Source organism: Hylobates moloch, unplaced genomic scaffold (assembly GCF_009828535.3).
Source record: "Hylobates moloch isolate HMO894 unplaced genomic scaffold, HMol_V3 SCAFFOLD_3, whole genome shotgun sequence".
NCBI classification, from domain to species: domain Eukaryota; kingdom Metazoa; phylum Chordata; class Mammalia; order Primates; family Hylobatidae; genus Hylobates; species Hylobates moloch.
This window is the reverse complement of record NW_026652278.1, coordinates 132,296,417-132,316,918: the sequence shown is the minus strand read 5'-3', so window position 1 is coordinate 132,316,918 and position 20,502 is coordinate 132,296,417. Positions and strand designations below refer to the sequence as shown.

The 20,502-nt window shown below is 37.8% G+C and overlaps 1 protein-coding gene across 2 annotated transcripts in view; it reads left to right on the top strand.

Annotated features, from left to right (window-relative positions):
• RNF150 (ring finger protein 150) overlaps positions 1–20,502 on the top strand; it is a 277,839-nt gene that overhangs the window by 159,993 nt on the left and 97,344 nt on the right. For both annotated transcript variants that reach the window (XM_032147607.2, XM_058436774.1), the window contains exon 2: positions 8,754–9,004. In XM_032147607.2, the coding sequence (XP_032003498.1) occupies positions 8,754–9,004 (251 nt within the window). The remainder of the gene's footprint in view (positions 1–8,753; positions 9,005–20,502) is intronic.

Sequence of the window (20,502 nt, the reverse complement as noted above, 5' to 3'; positions counted from 1 at the left end):
GGAGAGGAGCAAGCAATGGACAGGCTCGAGTACTGGCTGGGTCATCCTCGCAAACACTGAGATTCTGATTTGAGGAGGATGAATATTGTGAGCTAGGAGCTAACTGAGGGAAAGAGGAGATAACAAGAGATTGGCAGATGGTGGCAAGGAGAGAGGGGACAAGGTTGTAAATCCAAGTGAAAAGAATATCAAAAGATGAGTGGCTTTTGAAGGAGGATGTGATGGGGCTAGAAGTAATGATCTGGAGGTACAAGATAGAGCGCACTCAGCAAACTATCCTCTGCTGCTGAGGTATGTGGAATGAATATGGCTTAATAAAAATAAATTTAATTTAAAAAATTATTTCCTTCACCGTAATGCAGAGAAATCAATGTCTTCATAGGAAAGCCGAACCAATCAAAGCAAGAAGGTTAAGGATCAAGGAACTGAAGGGATTATTCTAACACCAGGGCTGTTAGGGAATTTGTTAACCAGAGGCTTAAATTTCTAAGAGTCACATAGGAAGGGTTTGAAAAAGGAAATTATGTTGGATTCGATGATCGAATGAGGATCTGAGTGAGAACTCATGACACAGAAGGCTGGAACTTCAGCAATGCCTCAGGCAAAAGGTACATGGGGTCATCTGAGAGGAGGGTGAGAAGCCAGTAATACTGCAGAGAGCCTGCCCTCATGGGAAGCCTCATTGATTGTTTCTTGGTGCTTGGGGCTGTCTAAATATACTCAATTCTGTTCTGGATCTTCTGGAGGAACAAGAGTAAGACCTCCACCTTGGTTTTCCCCAGAAAATAGGATCAGGCAGAGAAACTGGTTCTATCAGGGGAACATGAGCTCATTAGGAAGTTATCAAGACAACTGAGGAATCCCACCGTTATTAAAGATAGTACCAAATAAGTAGATACCACCTGAGAAAGAATGGTTTAAAAATGGACCACAAATATTAAGGGAAGATTCTATGCAGCAGGAACTAGAAGTTATTTTATAAAACACACACACACACAATGGGAAATATTTAGTGTGAAAAATACGATACAGTCTTGCCTCCATCTTCCCTGGGGATTGGTTCCAGGACCACCTGCAGATACCTGCACAAACTCAAAATCTGCACAAACTCAACTCCCACGGTCAGCTCTGCAGAATCCCTAAAAAGTTGCCTTTCGTATAGCTGGGTTTCAAATCCTGCAAATACTGTATTTTATCTTTTTGTTTTTCTGAGACAAGGTCTTGCTCTGTCACTCAGCCTGGAGCACAGTGGCACAATCATGGCTCATTGCGGGCTCGACCTACCAGGCTCAAGTCATCCTCCCACCTCAGCCTCCCAAGTAGCTGGAACTACAGGAGCATGCCACCATACTCAGCTAATTTTTGTATTTTTTGTAGAGGCAGGGTTTCGCCATGTTGTCCAGGCTGGTCTCGAACTCCTGAACTGAAGCAATCCTCCCACCTTGGCCTCCCAAAGCACTGAGATTACAGGTGTGAGCCCCCATGCCCAGCCTCAAATGCTGCATTTTTTATCCACATTTGGTTGCAGATCAAAGGGCCAATTATATTCATTGAAAAAAATCCATATATTAGTGGACCCATGCATTTCAAGCCTGTGTTGATCAAGGGTCACCTGTAGTTTAAACAAAGAGCACTAAAATATGGGATAAAATATAAATGGATACAATAAAGACAAATTTATGAGCTGGAAGATCAGCTTCAAAAATTATGTCACTCAGAATGAATGAAGAGATATTGTAAAGACACAATGCAATACCTTTGTACACCTCTCAGGATGGCTAAAATAAAATATTGATGATACCAAGTCTTACCAGGATACTAAGAAACTGAATCATTCATACATTGCTGGTGGGAATGTAAAATGATACAGCCGCTCTGGAAAACAGTTTGTCCATTTCTTAGAACACCAAATGTTCAACTACTGTAAAAGCTAGCAGTTATACTCCTTTGCATTCATCCCAGAGATATGAACATTTATATTCATCCAAAAACTTGTATACTAATGTTCATAGCAGCTTTATTTGTAATATCCAAAAACTGGCAATAATCCATATGTCCATCAATTGGCGAATAATTAAACTGTGGTGTACCACATTCTCTACCATGGAATTATACTCAGAAATCAAAAGGGCCGGGCGCGGTGGCTCACGCTTGTAATCCCAGCACTTTGGAAGGCCGAGGCGGGCGGATCACGAGGTCAGGAGATCGAGACCACGGTGAAACCCCGTCTCTACTAAAAATACAAAAAAAAAATTAGCCGGGCGTGGTGGCGGGTGCCTGTAGTCCCAGCTACTCGGGAGGCTGAGGCAGGAGAATGGCGTGAACCCAGGAGGCGGAGCTTGCAGTGAGCCAAGATTGCGCCATTGCACTCCAGCCTGGGTGATAGACCTGGGCGATAGAGCGAGACTCCGTCTCAAAAAAAAAAAAAAAAAAAGAAATCAAAAGGAATGAATTACTGATACATGCTTGTTTGGATAATAAGGACATTATGCTGAATGAGAAAAAGCCAATCTAGAGGATCACATACCATGTGATTCCGTTTATGTAACATTCTAGAACTGACAAAATTAATATGGAGAATATACAAGGCTTAGGGAAGGGAAAGCAGAGAGTGAGGGAATTTCTTCTTGATAGTGGAATATGTCAATGTCTTAATTGTGTTAGTGGTTATATGACTCTATATATGTGATAAAATTTCATAGAATTAAACACAAAGACATTTAAAAATGTTGTACATGCAAAAACTGGTGAAATCCAAATAAATTCCATAATTTACTTAATTATATTGTGCCAATTTCCTGTTTTGATAATGCACTATAATTATATAAGATGACATCATCAGAGGAAGCTGGGAGGTTGGTTCATAGGACCTCCGTGTACTGTTTTTACCTCTTCTTTTTTGTTTGTTTGTTTGTTTGTTTTTTTAAACTGAGTCTCACTTTGTCACCCAGGCTAGAGTGCAGTGGTGTGATCTTGGCTCACTGCAACCTCTACCTCCCAGGTTCAAGCAATTCTCCTGCTTCAGCCTCCCAAGTAGCTGGGATTACAGTCACACGCCACCATCCCTGGCTAATTTTTGTATTTTTAGTAGAGACAGAATTTCACCATATTGGTCAGGCTGGTCTTCAACTCCTGACCTCAGGTAATCCGCCCACCTTGGCCTCCCAAAGTGCTGGGATTACAAGCATGAGCCACCGTGCCCAGCATGTTTATACAACACTTGTTATTAGTCTATAATTATTTCAAAAAACAGGTTTTTTTTTCAAATGAGAGGGGTATAAGAAATATGGAGGAAGAAAAGGAAGTGCTGCCCCAACAGGATAATAGGAATCACAGGAGAGAAAAAATTTAGGAGGAAATACTGTAATAAAATATGAAGAAAAAATGTTTCAGAATTAAAGATAAAATGAAATACCTCCAATTGAAAATGTACATGTATTACAAATATAACTGAGTTCTCTCATAAACAGACATTGTGACATTGTCAAGACATTGTGAATTATCAATTCTTAGTAAAAGTAAGTAAACCACAGATTACTTACTTGTTTTACTGCTGTTGAATAATTTATGTCTTTCCAGTTTTTTCACATTTTTCCTAGCTTTACTGATGTATAATTGACAACATTAAATTGTATATATTTAAGTATTCTCATCACTTACTTGATGGTGGGGAGGTACAGTCTGCATTTGTCAATATGGATTCCCCTCTGTAACTTCTGAGAAGAGTCCTGAATGGTTTTCTAATTTTAATAACATAATTATCTTGTCTTTTATACATGGTCATCTGATACCCCAAGTAATGATAGTGTGTGCTCTTCTTTCCAAGACTTAGCAGTCCAATTTCTTTGTCTCTTTGCACCAAGTATAACTTCTTACAATGTTGGCTCAACCTGTCTTATTCATGATTTTAACTGAAAAACTTCTAGTGCTTTTCCTCCATTTAATGGAATATTTCTTAATGATACTTATTATCACATTAAAGAAATTTCCTTTTATTACTCATAAAAAGAATCAGGAATGAGTTCAGTTCTCAACAGATGGGTTCCTTCTCTATGAAGCTGGCTGCTCATGTCTCTCCATCTGAAGTCAAAAGGAAGGGAGAGAAGGGACCTGGAGAGCACATACTCAGTTCTTTTGTAGATAAGTTCCTGGAGTGGCGAGTATCGTCTGTACTCACACCTCAATGACCAAATACTAATCACACACCACACCCAGCTTCAGGGGAGCCTTTTCACTGGACAGCCTATGCCTAGCTAAAACATTCATACTGTAGAAGGAAGAAAGGCCCGATATTGGAGGACAACTAGCTATGTAATATAATTATATGCCTTATTCCTTTAATTTGTTAATGTACTAAAATGTACTAATATATTTTCTAATATTAAATCATCTTCACATTCCTGGGATAAATCCCACTTGGTCATGAAGATTTTTTTTTTACTGTATTACTGGATTCTGTTTGTGAGTACTGTATTTAGGATTTTTGCATCTGTGTTTATTAAAAATATACTTGTTGATGCAAAAGGTAGTAATTACACTTTACATTTATATGGTATTTTGCAGTTTTTAAAATAATTTCATACACATTCCTCCTGAGAATAAATGATCAACAAGAGAGGACTATAGTTTTGAAAAAGTAGATATTAAGTGTACAAATAGAAAATATCTACAAATGGGACAATATAAGTTTTTTTTTTTTTTTGGTCACTTAAGTTCTAGAGGGCCAACAGTGAGACTGAGATTGAAGTAAAGATTAGTGGAGAGAAAAGAATACAGGAGGTTGAAAAACGATTTTTGATCAAATGAACCCAGGGAGAGATGCTGTCACTCTCCAGGGTCCCAGGGAAGAATGGGATTATAGGCTTTGTAAAATGTCTAGCACTGTACTGGTATTCTAGATACTTTATTAATACAATGTCTAAACAACCTGGTTTGAATTTACAAGTAAAGCCTTTCCTAGTTATTAAACAATATTTGGCTTTGTGAACTTCTGTTTTGATTCCGTATTAATCTGCATATACCAAATTAGATCCTGGCAATGGAGCACTCTCATGGGAAAAGGAAGCACTAAAAATACAGGATGCTCCTCTGCTGTTGTCTGGCAGCCAGGTCATATGTGTCCTGGTCACACATTTTCTCCCTGACTGTGGAGCTTTTCTAGAGCACGCAATAATTACATAATAGCAACTTCTCACCACTCACAAGTATAAAGTGCCTTTGGGAGGAAAACAGATAGTAGGCTGATATAATTTTGCAAAAAGAGGCACCCTGTGTCACAGTAAATAGAATTGCCCAAATAGCAGGGCCTCCTTGTGGGTTTTCCCATACCAAATATGCTATTTGTTAACTTCTTTTCCCTGAGCCTTGGAATGTCATAGATGTGTAGTAGCTACTTAAGGCAGCATTGAACTCTCGGATCACTGTGCTGGGCTTGCACGACTCCCCCTAGCCCCACCCATTTTTCTCCTTCCCTGCCTCACACACACCCACAGAAGCAAAGCATATCCTAGTATACTTGGGAGAACCTGCTGGCTTCTCCCTGACACTGCAGCTGCAGATTCCAAAATGAAGCAAAGATCAGGGAATTTGATATTCGTATCAGTGCAAATGCCTCAGTTGAACAATATAGATCCTGGAGGAGCATTTTGCCCTGGATTTTGTGCATTCATCAGAATAAGATAATTCATCCAAATCCACTTTGCTTTGTGTCTTTTTTTTGGACACCCTAGATACCTAAATTCTTAGTGACTGTTTCTATTAGGATAAATACATATCCCTAGTATCGCTTTTCACCATGCACAATAGACTAAAGCACACCAGAATAATCTCCCAAAATCTCATCTGTTTTTACCATGATGAACTCTAGAAATGTATTATGAATACTGAAAATGAATGAGGTTGAAGTTCAGATGAACAGGCCCTCCCCACTGCCATTTGCACTGTTTGTCTTTCTGAGTGGATGTTACATGTCCTGAAGGCACAACAGTGGCACAGACAACACAAGTGGTGTAACTAAGCACTAAGTTTAAAATAAATGCTTTAAAATAGTTAATTATACTTTACCCTACAGGAAGAGAAAATGTTTTATGAAGTCCCTCAAAATGGATGATGAGTAGTTTAAAGCTTTGTGGAGATCTAAAATTTGGTTGCCTATTTTTAAAATGCTGAACTGGGATTTAAAACAAGCTGTCCAGGTCCAGAAGCCAACTCTGTTAGACTCTAGTTTCTTAAGTATAAGTAATTAATAGGAATATTGTATGGGTGGGGGAGGGGATAGTGAAGGAAGAGTTAGGCTACCAGATAGTAAATACACTAAAAGCTATACAACTAAAACAGCCTGGTACAGGTTCAGCAAAAGATAGGTCAACCTCACAACAAGAGCAAAACAGTGCAAAATTGACCCAAATATATCTGATAATTTAGGGGAAAAAGTTGCATCCTAATCTTCCTTCTTTCTGCTTATCACATTATAAGAATTCAATAAATATTGTTATTAAATCACAGAGTACTCTAGATTTAAATGTAAAAAGTAAAGCTGTAAGTTTTGAGAAGCTATTTTAGATGAGTATTTCTATAATCTTGGGTGGAAAATAGTTTCTAAATAGTTCTAAAGAGTATCAAAACTGGAAGCCATAGAGGAATATATTAGTGAAATCTGACTACTAAAAAATGTAAGTGGGCGTGGTGGCTCAGGCCTGTTATCCCAGCACCTGGGGAGGCCAAGGCAGGCAGATCACTTGAGGTCAGGAGTTCAAGACGAGCCTGGCCAATATGGCGAAACTCTGTCTCTACTAAAAAGACAAAAATTAGCCAGGCATGATGGCGCACGCCTGTAGTCCCAGCTACTTGGAAGGCTGAGGCCTCTAAGAATTGCTTGAATCTGGGAGGCAGAGGTTGCAGTGAGCCGAGATCATGCCACCCCCAAAAAAAAAAAAAAAATGTACTTCCAGAGCTTTAAGTAAACATGCCAAAATAATATAAATAAGGGAATAAAAGAAATGAAAAATTATTATTCTGCCATTACCTCAGTAACTCTAAATAGCTGCAGCACCAGGATAAGCCTCACTAGGCCAGATTAGTCCAATATACAAAGAAGATCATGTTTCTTTAGAGACAAAACCAGCCAGCAGCCTTAATCCCCCACACAACCTCAGACCACATGCAGCCATTAACCAAAGTAAAAATGAAAAGAAAAGGCATGTCAAAATTGCCAGTAAATTCTTCAGAGTTGAAAATTGAGCCACCAGTTTCAGTTATTCCCAGAAATAACAGCCAAACCCATGCTATGGCTTTGTGATTTTACAATTGGATTTGCAAAATTTCAGAAATTTTTTAAATATATAATTGATGTAGCATACACAGACACTTTAATATGTAGTTTTAAAGTAGTTGTTCAGCCTAAGTGAAACACCATCAAGGAATTTAAGATTGAAAACCTGCACAGAGATCAAGGTCAAAGGAAAGCCCTAAGTAACATTCTAAGAAACTTGGAACAGCCTGAGCAAAGGTAAACTGGTAGTTCCATCTAACTGATCTCAACATGTGAATACAGCCAGTGTTAAGCAGCTGTAGTGGAGTTTAATTTTGCCCTGAATCTACAACATCCCTGTTGCAAATTTCCTCCCTTTAATTTGTAGTCACTCTAGGTAATGGGATATTTCCATGTGGATGTGAGGCCTCTGTGCCCTAATCATCTTGCATCTTTCTCCCTAGATTTGAATTGGGGTGATTCTTGAGAACATACCCTAATGAAATTAAATATTAATATAAATATTAATATTAATATTTGAATCTGGTATGATATTACTGAAGAACTCCTCATAGGGCCCCCAGAACTCCTCACCAAGAGGCTTCACTTCACACAGTGTCATGATGTGTAAGGACAATGACCCATATATACAAAAGTGGACCAAGAATAAATGGCACTTTTGCTCCAAGCTGTCTAGTAACTGGGGCAGCCGTGGTGGGAGTATCTAAGAGTGGAAGTGAAACAATCCTGGAATTATGTGTACTGCTTCCATCGTCTCCTTGCTTGGTATGTGCCTTGTGGTTCAATGGAAACATTGCACCATCCTTCTCTTTGCTTGGTACATGGTTCAGTGGAAACATGCTGTTTCCACTGAATTAGGTAAAATAAGCAGAAAATAGTTCTGGGACCATAATTTCATGTTGGCAAATCATATTAGAGCTTCTTAAGAAATGTTCTTTTTTGGTTGCTCGAGTACTCACTATAGGAGAAAATTGCCTTGGAAATACTATAGAGAGATCTATAGTTGAATATTCGTAGTGTTTGTGTGGGGGAGAGAGAGCTCTCAGGTGGCATCAGACAGGACATTTTACCCTTTTGTCATGGAATGCAAAGTCCCATTCCCTTCCTCAGCGGAATCTATGGAATGCAACATAGAACTGTAAACTGGGCTGGTTGGGAAGGGTCCACCTTTACCAGACCTGGGGTCAATGCTTTGGAGAGTTGAAAAGGGCATTGCAAGATTATGACTTCACTGGTACTAAAATCATGAATGCATTTTAGGTTCTTTTTTCACATATAAAACAGCAGCTGAAGAAAGCTAGGTAGGTGAAGAAAGAGAAAATTTGACTTGGTTTGTAAGTAGTAGGTCTTCTTAGCCCAGCACAGAATTCTCAAAAGTACTGTCCTTATTTGGTTTCATGTTACTGTGTCCACACATCTCACTGGGATCCCCCACATTTTATCCCCTAAGCTTTATTGCCCCTTCCTTCTCCTCTCACCACAGGTGTAGAAGACATCGTGGCCATAATGATTCCTGAGCCAAAAGGGAAGGAGATAGTAAGCCTGCTGGAAAGAAACATCACCGTGACGATGTACATCACCATCGGAACCCGGAACTTGCAGAAATATGTGAGCCGCACTTCGGTTGTGTTTGTCTCCATCTCCTTCATTGTCCTGATGATCATTTCCCTCGCATGGCTCGTCTTTTATTACATCCAGAGGTTTCGATATGCAAATGCCAGGGATAGGAACCAGGTGAGTAGCAAAAAGTTAAAAAACTTTTAAAAATTGTTACAAAAATGTTGTTAAACATCTTTGAACATGACAGAAAATATCAAGCCAAAACCAAAATATCCCCACTCAAGATAAACACTGTTAACATTTGCTGTATCATTTTTCAGATATTATCCAAATATATCTATTTTGATGTTTTACTATATTTGTATGTAAAATGGAGGTGATTTGTCCTACATTCCCATTGCTTATGTTTTTGACATTTGTCCACATAATGAGGGGAACAAAAGGAAGTGCTAATAGTGTGAAGATACTTTGGAAAGAGCCAAGATTTCCTGCTTGTGAACAGAAGAAAAAAAAGGAGATAAAAACCAAAAGCTATTTTAAATAGCAATTAAACATATCATGTATACCCATGGTACAAAATGCAAAAAGTATCACATGGCACATAATGAAAAGTAATTTCATTACTCTCAGCTACCCAGTTCCTCTTCCTGGAATATCTTCCAGGGATATTCTTTGCACTTATAAACACATATATACCCATATATTTAAAAAACAACAACAACAAATGATAGCACACTTGACTCTGTACCCTTCTCTCTCACTTCATCTTGCAGATTAATTTACATCAATACATAAGCCAAGCTTCATTCTCACTTCTAATGACTGCATAGCATTCCATTGTCTGTATGTGTCACATCTATTTAAACAGCACCTATTAATGGACGTGTTTTCTTAACAGAACATGTACACATGACACTTAGTACATTTGTAAGTATATCTACAAGGTAAAATCCTGGAAGTTTAGTTGCCAGGGCAATGGCATATACATTTTAGACTATGATAGATACTGCCACATTGTCTGCCAAAAAATGTTGAACCAATTTACACTTTAACAAACTGTATATGAAAATTGCTGTTTCCCCATATCTTTACCAAAAGAATGTTATAGCTTTTTTTTGTTGTTAGTGATTTGGTAAGTTAAAAATGGTACCACATTTTTCTTACTACAAGTAACGTTGAACATCTTTTCAAGTACAATAGAAAAAGTGAATATTTTTGGTGAAATAACTACTTTTATTATTTGACTTCTTTTCAATTGAGTTGTCATTTTCTTATTAATGTGTATAAACTCTTTATTAGCCAAGGAAATTAACCCTTTTTTGTAGGGTAGGATTCACCTCCCCACCCCTCAGCTTGTCATTGTCTTTTATTTTATCCTTGGTCTTCTTGCCATGCAGAAATTTTTGGTTTTTACAGAGCTACATTTAGTATCTTTTTTTCTTGAGATGGAATCTCACTCACTCTGTCACCCAGGCTGGAGTCCAGAGGCACAATCTTGGCTCATTGCAACCTTTGCCTCCTGGGTTCAAGAGATTCTCATGCCTTGGCCTCCCAAGTAGCTAGGATTACAAGCATACACCACCACACCTGGCTAATTTTTGTTTTTTCAGTAGAGGTGTGTTTTCACTATGTTGGCCAGGCTAGTCTCAAACTCCTGACCTCAAGTAATCTTCCCACTTCGGCCTCCCAAAGTGCTGGGATTACAGGCGTGAACCACTACACCTGGTGTATTAATCTTTTTTAAAAAATATTTTATTGTGTATAGTTGAAGTTTACAATACGACTTTTGGGGAGTCATACAGACAGTAAAATGGTTAATATGGTAAAGCAAATTGACATATCTATTGTCTCACATAGTTTTTTGGTGACAAGAGCAGGTAAAATCTACTTATTTAACAGAAATTTCTAATACAATACAATTTTTTATCTGTAGTCATTGTACATTAGATCTCTAGACTTGATCATCATACATTCTGCTACTTTGTATCCTTTGACCTAAATCTCCCCATTTTCTCTCCTCTCCCCCACCCCAGTAACCACTGGTTTATTCTCTATCTCTGGACATTTGACCTTTCTTAAAAAATTATATTTCATATATAGGTGAGATCAGTATTTTTCTTTCTATGTCTGGCTGATTTCACTTAACATGATGTCCTCCAGGCCCATCTATGTTGTGGCAAATGTCAGGATCTCCCTTGTTGAGGATAAACAATAATAATCCATTGTATGTGTGTATGTATATACATTTTCTTTATCCGTTCGTCCTTCAGTGGACAGATGAACACTTAGGTTGCTTCCCTGTCTTCACTATCGTGAATAATGTCACAATTAACATGGGGGTGCAGATATCTTTCCAAGGTGGTGATTTTATCTCCCTTGGGTATATACCCAGGAGGGGGATTGGTGAATCTTCAATGGTAGTTCTGTTTTTTATTTCTTTAGGAACCTCTGTACTGTTTTCCCTAATGGCTGTGCCCATCTACACTCCCACCAACAGTGTACTAGGATTCCTTTTTCTCCATACCCTCACCAACACTTGTTAGCTCTTGATTTTTGGATGATAGTCATCCTAACAGGTGTGAGGTGTGATCTCATAGTGGTTTTAGCATTTCCATTCCATAATAAGATTTTCTATAGACCAAGAGTACTGAAAAGCATTCATGTTTTCACCCTCTACTTTTCGAATTTCTTTTTTCTCATTAAATCTTTAATCTGTAGATAACTTATTTCAGTGTAAAGAATGAAATAGAGAGCCAACATTATTTTTCTTCAGATGGCCTACCATTTTTGTAACTGGCATTTATTGAATAATTAATCTTTCACCCCCTCATATGCAGTATCCCCATTTAACATATATTAAATACCCATATATACTTGCTTCTATTTCTGTGCTTTCTAAACCGTACCATGAATCTAGGTCTCTATTCATACTCCAGCACCATCTTGTTTTTAGTACTCTAGAATTTATAATGTCTCATGGCTGTTCATGCTGTCTTCTTTATTGCTGTATCTTTACTCTTTTCATGTTTATTTCTGTATTTAGAATCATTATATGAGTTTTTAAACTTATAGGATAATTTAGGAGAAATTTGTAACTTCATGATGTTTAATCTTCCTATTCAAATATAATAAGTTTTCCCCTTATTCAACTCTTCTTTTTATTTCCAGTAGCATTTTTCAGTATTTATTAATCTTGTACACTTTTCTTCAGTTTAGTTCTAGGTATTTAATCATTATGTTGCTATTATAAATTAAATTCATTTTTTCATATTGGAAACTTTGGATTGTTGTATATTTTGTATATTATTAACAGCCTCATTGTTATAACCCTAATTGTAATAATGTATAGCATTTATTATATGCTATAGGCATGTTCTAAGAGCTCTCTTGCTCTATTTACCTACTTTCACCTTAGTAGATAATAGTCCTATAATAAATAATTTTATTGTCCCCATTTTACAGAGTTGGAAGTAAGCACAGAGAGTTTAAGTAATTTGCCCAAGGTCACACAGCTGGTTACTAACAGAGCCAGCAATTGAACCAGCAGCAGGACTCCAGAGTCCGTGCCCTTAACCACTACTTTGTAGTATTTGTGATTATTTATATTAGTGTTGCAGAACTATATTAATAATGCTCACAATCAGGGATAACTTACCGCTTTCAAATGTTACACATCCTGTTTTTTCTGTTATGTAATTTCATTGGCTGGAATCTCCAGAAAAAACTAATCATGGTTACAGTGAACATATTTCTCTTCATTGTGTATTTAATGGGAACATCCTCAATTTAATGGGATTGTTTTTATCATTTCTTCATTTTATTATTTTCCCGTGTAGTCTTCTAGAGTGAGATATATATTTTATCATGTTATAAAATATATGATGTCAGAAGTGTCAACTTAGTTCTATCTTACTAAGAATTTTTTAATCAAGAATGGATGTTTGATTTTAACAAATGCCTTTCCAGTGGCCATAGCCTAAGTTTTCTCTTTAGATCTATTAAAATAAATGGATGATATTAATGGATTTCCATTATGAACCATCCTGAATTTCTGCTATATACTATTCCTCTAATATGTGTGAGATTATATTTGCTAGTGTTTTACTATATTATTTTTTGCCTTTATATTGATATACGAAATCTGTTCATAGTTTATATTTTTATTATGTTTAGATAATGATTATACTGTCTTCTAAGAAGAATTTGCAAACTTTTCTCCATTTTCTGTAATCTAGAGCTGTGGTGTCCAACATGGTAGTCACTACCATGTGTGGCGATTTAAATTAATTGTGATAAAATAAACTTTAAAATCCTGTTCCTCAGTTACTAGCCATATTTCATGTGGCCACTATATGGCAGTGCATGTATAGGACATTTTTATCATTGCAGAAAGTCTTATTGGGTAACACTGCACTCGAGCATTTTAAATAGCACTGGAATTAGCTGATTCTTAAAGTATTGGTAGAAATTTTCTGTAAGTTAATGAGGTCTAAGTTCATGAATGTTTTAGGAGACATCTCTTCTTTTTCTATTAATTTTATTGCAAATTCTGTGCTTAAATTTTCTGTAGCTTCTGGGAAAATTTTTAAAAACATTTGTATTGCTTATATCTGATTCTCAAAATGATGCATGCTTATTTTAGTAAATTTGACAATCATAGAAAAACTCTGAAAAAGACAAGTTACCCACTACCCCACTAAATTGTCAACAAGTGAGTATATTACCTTTCAGATATTTTTAATTCTCTCTATATATATTAAATTTTCATTATATGTGTATCTATATGTGCAGGAGACACAAACATATCCATACGTTTTATGTTCTGCTTTTTATTGAATAGTATGTCCCTCTATCATTAAATAATTTTCAAAAACATGATTTTTATGGCCACATAATAATGAAGTTCCATTGCTTACCCAAAATGGGAAACTTACTTAATTTCTTTATTCATTGTTTTTCTGAACTAAATGGAATATACCTTTCTCTTATGGTCACTGTGAAGATTAAATGGATTAATGTGCATTACTTTTAAAGCCGCTGAGCCTGGCACTAATCATTCAGTCAGCACTCAGTGAATGGTATCCTTTATTATTAACATCTAGATTCTTTGATGACTGCTTACAAATTCAATTTTGCCACTTTCATTAAATATTCTGGAATTTAAATGGATAGAATCCCAAACACAAGGCAATGAAAATGAGATGTAGAACTAATATGCTTCAGTTGGTTCATATAGGGCTACATATGAGAAACTTTTATATATATATATGTGTGTGTGTGTGTGTGTGTGTGTGTGTGTGATATACATATAACATATATCATATACGTATGTATGAATACATATGAAGAAATATATATATACATTTTCATTATGTGTGTGTGTATATATATATCTTATATATGCACATATGCACTGCCATATGGTGGCCACATGAAATGTGGCTAGTAACTGAGGAACAGAATTTTAAAGTTTATTTTATTACAATTAACTTAAATTTAAATAGCCACACATGGCTAGTGACCCACCACGCTCTAGACTGAAGAAAATGGAGAAAAGTTTGCAAACTCTTCTTAGAAAACAGTATAATCATTATCTAAACACGATAAAAATGTAAACTATATGTGTTTCTTCATATGTATTCATATATACCTGTGTGTATGTGTGTGTGTGTGCACGCACATATAGAGAGAGAGAGAGTAGAGAGAGAGAGATGTTAATCAGACAATGATATTAGAAATGGCATCCCTGTATTTTTGGGCCTGTGATAATTCAAGCAATTATTAGGCAGTAGAGAGATGGATGAAATATTAAGCTTGAATTAGTTGAGTAATGACTTCAATCATTATGTTACTTTGTGCAGGTAGATCTAGCTTGCATGTTTATCTAGACACATACTGTGAGGTATATGAAAAACAAATTGAAAGGTAATGGTATGAAAGTAGTTCATGGGGTTTAAATTTTTATTCTCCTCTCATTTTGTTAACTTTCCTTGAATTGTAGGATGCTACCATAGGGTCACTCAGTGAATTGTGATCATGTTAAAAGTTAACATTCCTTCCTGATCAAATGAACGCTATACCTTAGCCCTTTGATGGATGGAATAACATATAATTTCCCTTAGAAAAATATTTCTCCTTTAATGGTCAGTATTCCACTCCATTCAACAGAAAGTTATAGCTGTACAGGCCATAGCTATAATAAGCATCAGGTTAACTTAAACCATTTATTTTTATTAAAGCATTATTGTCCTTCAGAAAAAGTGACTTTCAGGTTAGATGAAGGCTCACAGCCTGAAATGGAGCATCAAAGGCATTTATTTTACATTGTCAAAGTATCCAACCACTCAGGTATATGAAAGAGAGACTGACCTTGAATTAGCCAGATGAGCACCTCAGTCTCTGAGGCTTTGTGCAGATCACAATTAAAAGAAAGTCACCAGCATCTTACATAATCATGGCCACTTTCATGTCACATGTACCTGGAGAAGATCATTTCAATTCAGTTTCCCATAAAGTCATATTTGCTAAATGTTCTTCACATTATAAGCCTCCCAGCAAGGTCTTTTAGATGGTAACATGGAGAATAAGGGCTACAACTAAAAATGGAGAGGAAGATTTGGCTAGTGTGCCATGTTTCCTAAAGATTTAACCAAGTTAAATCTGGTATAGGGCAATAGCTAAAGATACCAACTTTGGAGTCAGTTGGGTCTCGATTCAAATCTCTGCTCTGATAATTCCTAGTGGTGTGACTTTCCACAAGTTACTTCACCTTTCTATGCCCAGGCTTCCCCACATGTAAGGCCAGCCCCATAGGCTTGATGTGACGATTGAATGAGAAAATATGCGTGACATATTATTAAAGGGTTGTTAAATGGGTCACGTTTAGTGGATAAAGCAATGCTTGGAAAATATATTCCCCACCTTCCCCCCACCTCCGTGCAAATAGTAAATAGCTCAGTTCTTACATACCTCACATATAGTTTAGTCTACATATGGCCTTTTTAGCTCTATTGACACAATTTGAAACCAAATGGAATCTTCCATCTTTACTCCAGAGTCAAGGAAAAGCTCTCTGAACCCTATGCTTTGGGATTTTTATTGAGGTTTCATCATATAGGCATGACTGATTAAATTATTGGCCATTGGTGATCAACTCAGCCTTCAGCCACTCTTCCCTCCCTAGAGGGCAGGGGTAGAAGTGAGGGAATCTGAAAAGTCCAACCCTCTAATCACAAGATTGGTTCCCCATGCAACCAGACCTTTTTCTTAGGAGCTTTCCAAAGTTACCTCATTAACATAAACTCAGGTGTGGTTGAAAAGGGTTTCTTAGGAATTACAAAAACTGTCCTTTCACCTTTATCACTCTCACCACTTAGGAAATTACAAGGATTTTGGGAGTTCTAGCTGGGAGCTGGGATGAAGACCAAAATATAGATAGTCTTTATTATATGTCACAGTATCACACAGCCTAATTATTAATAACTCCCCAATTTACTCTCAGAATTGTTCCAGTTTGGATGATAAGTTCTATGGTTACCGTATGTGTGAGAGAAAGAAAGGAATCAAGGACACATTTAGGTCAACTCTCATGGCGTTTATTGGAATAGGAAAGATGGAAAAAGAAGAGATCCAAAGGGCTAGAGTATCAAGAATTTGGATTTGACAATGCTAAATTTAAAAGCCTTTTAGATATTGAAGCAGAGATGCCACCTAGGTATTTTGATGTATAAGTCTGGAGCTCAGGAAAGAAGACAGGAATGGGGGTACTAATGTGGGGATCATCAGAATACAGATGACATTTAAATTGTCAGGACAGGATGAGCTCACTTGGGGAGAGGGTATTGCAGAAAAGCTTTGGAGCCTGAGCCTGAGATACTGTAATATGGCCTCACCTCTACCCCAGCCTCTCTCCCGCAATCATATTATTTTATGTTAGTTTCTTTCCTTCCCAATTCTTACCACTATCTGAAATCTTTCTCTCCTTGCCTTACACCTTGCCTTCCCAGTGCACAATGACACTCTGAGGGAGTTGAACCAAGGAGGCTGATTTGCAGAGACCAAGGACAGCCTCACATGCCATGTGGAGCCATTGCTTCCCTGTTCAAGGTTAACTGTTCCACAGCCGCCCTCTTCACTTGCGATGCTTGTTTTTCCTGGTAGCCCCATCATCTTTTCTTGAGACCATTTTCCTTTGGAGACCTTGGTCTGTCAGCTGGTCTATATGTGCCTGAGTCCAGTGACTAATTGTTTCAAGCTCTCTCTGCACAGAGCTCAGGGAGGTGAATGGACTCCTCATTCCCCTTTAAGCCCTGTGACACTTAAGAGCATGTGGATTAGGATGCGGCTCTACTCAGAGCACACACAGCACATTTAGGAAGCCAATTTCCTAATGTCATATTCCAGCCCAGTGGAATCTTATCTCTGACCAAGCCCACAATACTCTTTAACATAATCAGACATAAATGTCACACCCCAAGGCAGCTAGATGGGGGTCAATGTTGGGGTTTTAGGAGCTGGGACCACATAAAAGTGAGTAGGGTTTATATCTAACAATGGTTTGGGTGCAAAGTAGAATCAGAGTCTTGGGCAGGCCAGGGTTATAAGGCAAGAGGACAACCCAGGGTATTAAGTACATAGGACCATGTGGAGTTAGGAGCCAGATTTATCATAAAAATGGGAACGGTGGTCGAGCAAGGCAGAACAAAGCAGGCCAGGTTGGGAGAGGAAGCTGAGGGAATGGTTCTCAGGTGAAGGAAACCTTTTATATCAGACTCTTCACCTGTTAAAAGAGCAGGGCACTGGTAGAAGCCCTGATAGCATGGAAAGAGAAGTTGCAAACCACAACCCACTTGTCAAAGAAGGAAAGGCCCTATAATGATTAGAAAATACTGGCCATTACTGGCCATTTAACACGTGTTGTGATGACTTTTAAATACCATGACAGACCTCTCTCTCCTCACCAGCCCTGATCATGCCCCTGGATGAGTACTTTAAGAAAATAGCCCATCGATGCCACCAGTGTGTGGACTTCTACACTATGTAGCCTGGACACTTCTCAGGTCAGCCCTGAGAACCCATGTACCAGAGGGTTGCAGAGAGGAAACCACAGTCATGGGAACTGGGAGGCAGAAGACACCTGGCTGTCATTTCACTCAAGTATTTGAGAATGCTGATTGCCTGATCCTAGAATTATAGTTTTTAGAAGTTAAAGGAACAGTTGATAGAATGAATTTGGGAGAGAGAGATATAAAGCGATTTTCTTTTCAAGGGCATGCAGCCAGATTGATGATTTCAAGTCAAAATGTTTTCCACCAGACAAAGCCACCTCAATGGCATTGAGGTGCAGAGACCTAACCCATGGGGCAGGTTGCTAGTCTTTGCCTCAGTCATAGCCATAAAATGAGCAACTCCTGACCATTCAACACTGAGCGCTGGCCCTTTCCGGCTTTAGAAGCAAGGCTGTCATGTTAAGTCCTTCCTAATAAAGTTATCCCTCAGCATCCATGAGGAATTGGTCCAGCACCCCCCTCCTACCCATGGATACCAAAATCCACAGTCCCTTATATGAAATGGCATATTATTTGCATGTAACACATCCTCCCATATATGAAATGGCATATTTGCATGTAACACATCCTCCCATATACTTGCCTTCCCAGTGCACAATGACACTCTGAGGGAGTTGAACCAAGGAGGCTGATTTGCAGAGACCAAGGACAGCCTCACATGCCATGTGGAGCCATGGTATTAAATCATCTCTTGTTTACTTATAGTACCTAATTCTAGTACCTAATGTAAATACTATGTAAATAGTGGTTATGCTGTGTTTCTTATTTGTATTATTTTTGTTGTATTGTTATCTTTTATTGTTTTTTCCCCCAAATGTGTTTAATCCATTATTGGTTGAATCTGCCATACAGAAAGCTGGCTGTGTCTAGTTTAAGATTCCTCACCTTAAGGGGCTTCCCAGAGAATACTAATGATTCATCTCTATTCTGCCTATCTAATGACCTACCATCTTGTGATCTCTTCTTGACCTTTGAGTTGGGAGGCCAGATTCGTGACAGACTCCTGATCCTGAATACCAGTGTACACTATGGACAGTTCTCCTGTCCCCACCAGAAGGCCAAGTATCCCCTCATTCACTAGAGGTGCCACTTCTGCTGCCATTCACTGATTCTTACCCTACATATGAAAACCCTGCAGGGATGGCAAGGCAAACAGCAAGCGGTGTTCCTGCCATAGCCATGGCAGGTATCCCTGTCTTCTGTGATGTCTTGGAATATTGTCTCACTATCTGCTAGGACATCTCATCTCAGACACAAGGACTGGGCCTGTGACTTGAAAAACACACAACTCCCAATAGATGGTAGCTTATTCAAATATGGACAGATCAGATAAACTAAGTAGGGATCTTTTTTGGTTTTCATAAACAATATTGCCTTTGAGGCTAATCCAGGGAAACCAGATCTGTTTTGATTTGCCTTGTTTTTATTTGAGGCCTGGTAATGACATTCAGCAAAGTTTTCCTGAAAGATTTCTCTCTCCCTGAGAATAACTTTTCCTAATATTTACATGTACATGGCCCATGTGCCTTTGATTTCTTTTGCATGCATTGCATATTGATATTTAAACTATGTTGGAATAAAAGAAGTAATGAAATTTAAAATAAACATGAACTTCACAAAGAGAAACAGAAAGGAAAGGAGTTTGCCAAGTCTCAGCCACCAAGGGAGAGTCCAGGCAGAGATGCTTCTGTCTCCTAAAGAGTGAGGACTAAAATTGTCCCTGAAACTGCTCTAGAAGAAAGTACAAAGCCCTCAGGGGAACAGAAAGGCAAAAGCGCATGTCATATCCATGCATTCTTCAGTGAGGTAATCAGCCCTTGATTTGCTTTTTTTAGATTATTCAGGTTTCAAAGCACATTGTCTCCCTATTCTTTTGTGCATGGATGAAAATCATGAGCTGGTAAAGCTAGAGATGGCATTACTTTACATACCTTATGTTATTAATAAGGGGACAGAGGGCCACAATGTTTAAGTGACTTGGCCAAAGTCACACAGTTAGCTAGTGACAAAAATGGGACAGAGAGCTGGGTCTTCTAACTTTGAAGCCATTGTTTTCTGCTCTACAACACCTCCAACAACAACAACAAACCCTGATGTTTCTACCACACATTGTGTGTTCACAAACAGATTTATGGCATCACTCTATGAGGTCATCACAGCTATCAAAATAATCAAATTATGTTACCTATTTTTCTAGATTTGTGGAGTGGTGATCCACATCATGGAAATTTATTGAACTGGCTGTGCTATGACATCTATCATATCAACCAGTCCTGGAAGGATCATTATTATGTGTTAGAGTGCATGAGGAAAATGTTTGAGTCACTCATGATCATGTGAGGTTTTAGACAACTGGGACCAACTCTGTTTACTTTGACAGTGGCCTCCCTTCACCTAGAACTTAAGAACACTTAGTTATCTTTCCACCTGGTGATGATGACAAGAAACATGATCATAAAATACAGCTGTTAGGGAAAAAAACAAATAAGATACAGACTTATCCAATCAAATGAGATAGGAAGAAAATAAACTCAGTTTTTATGCTATGTTTTGGAATCCTTATGTTCCAAGTTTTTTTTTTTTTTTATCACTTTCACTGCATTT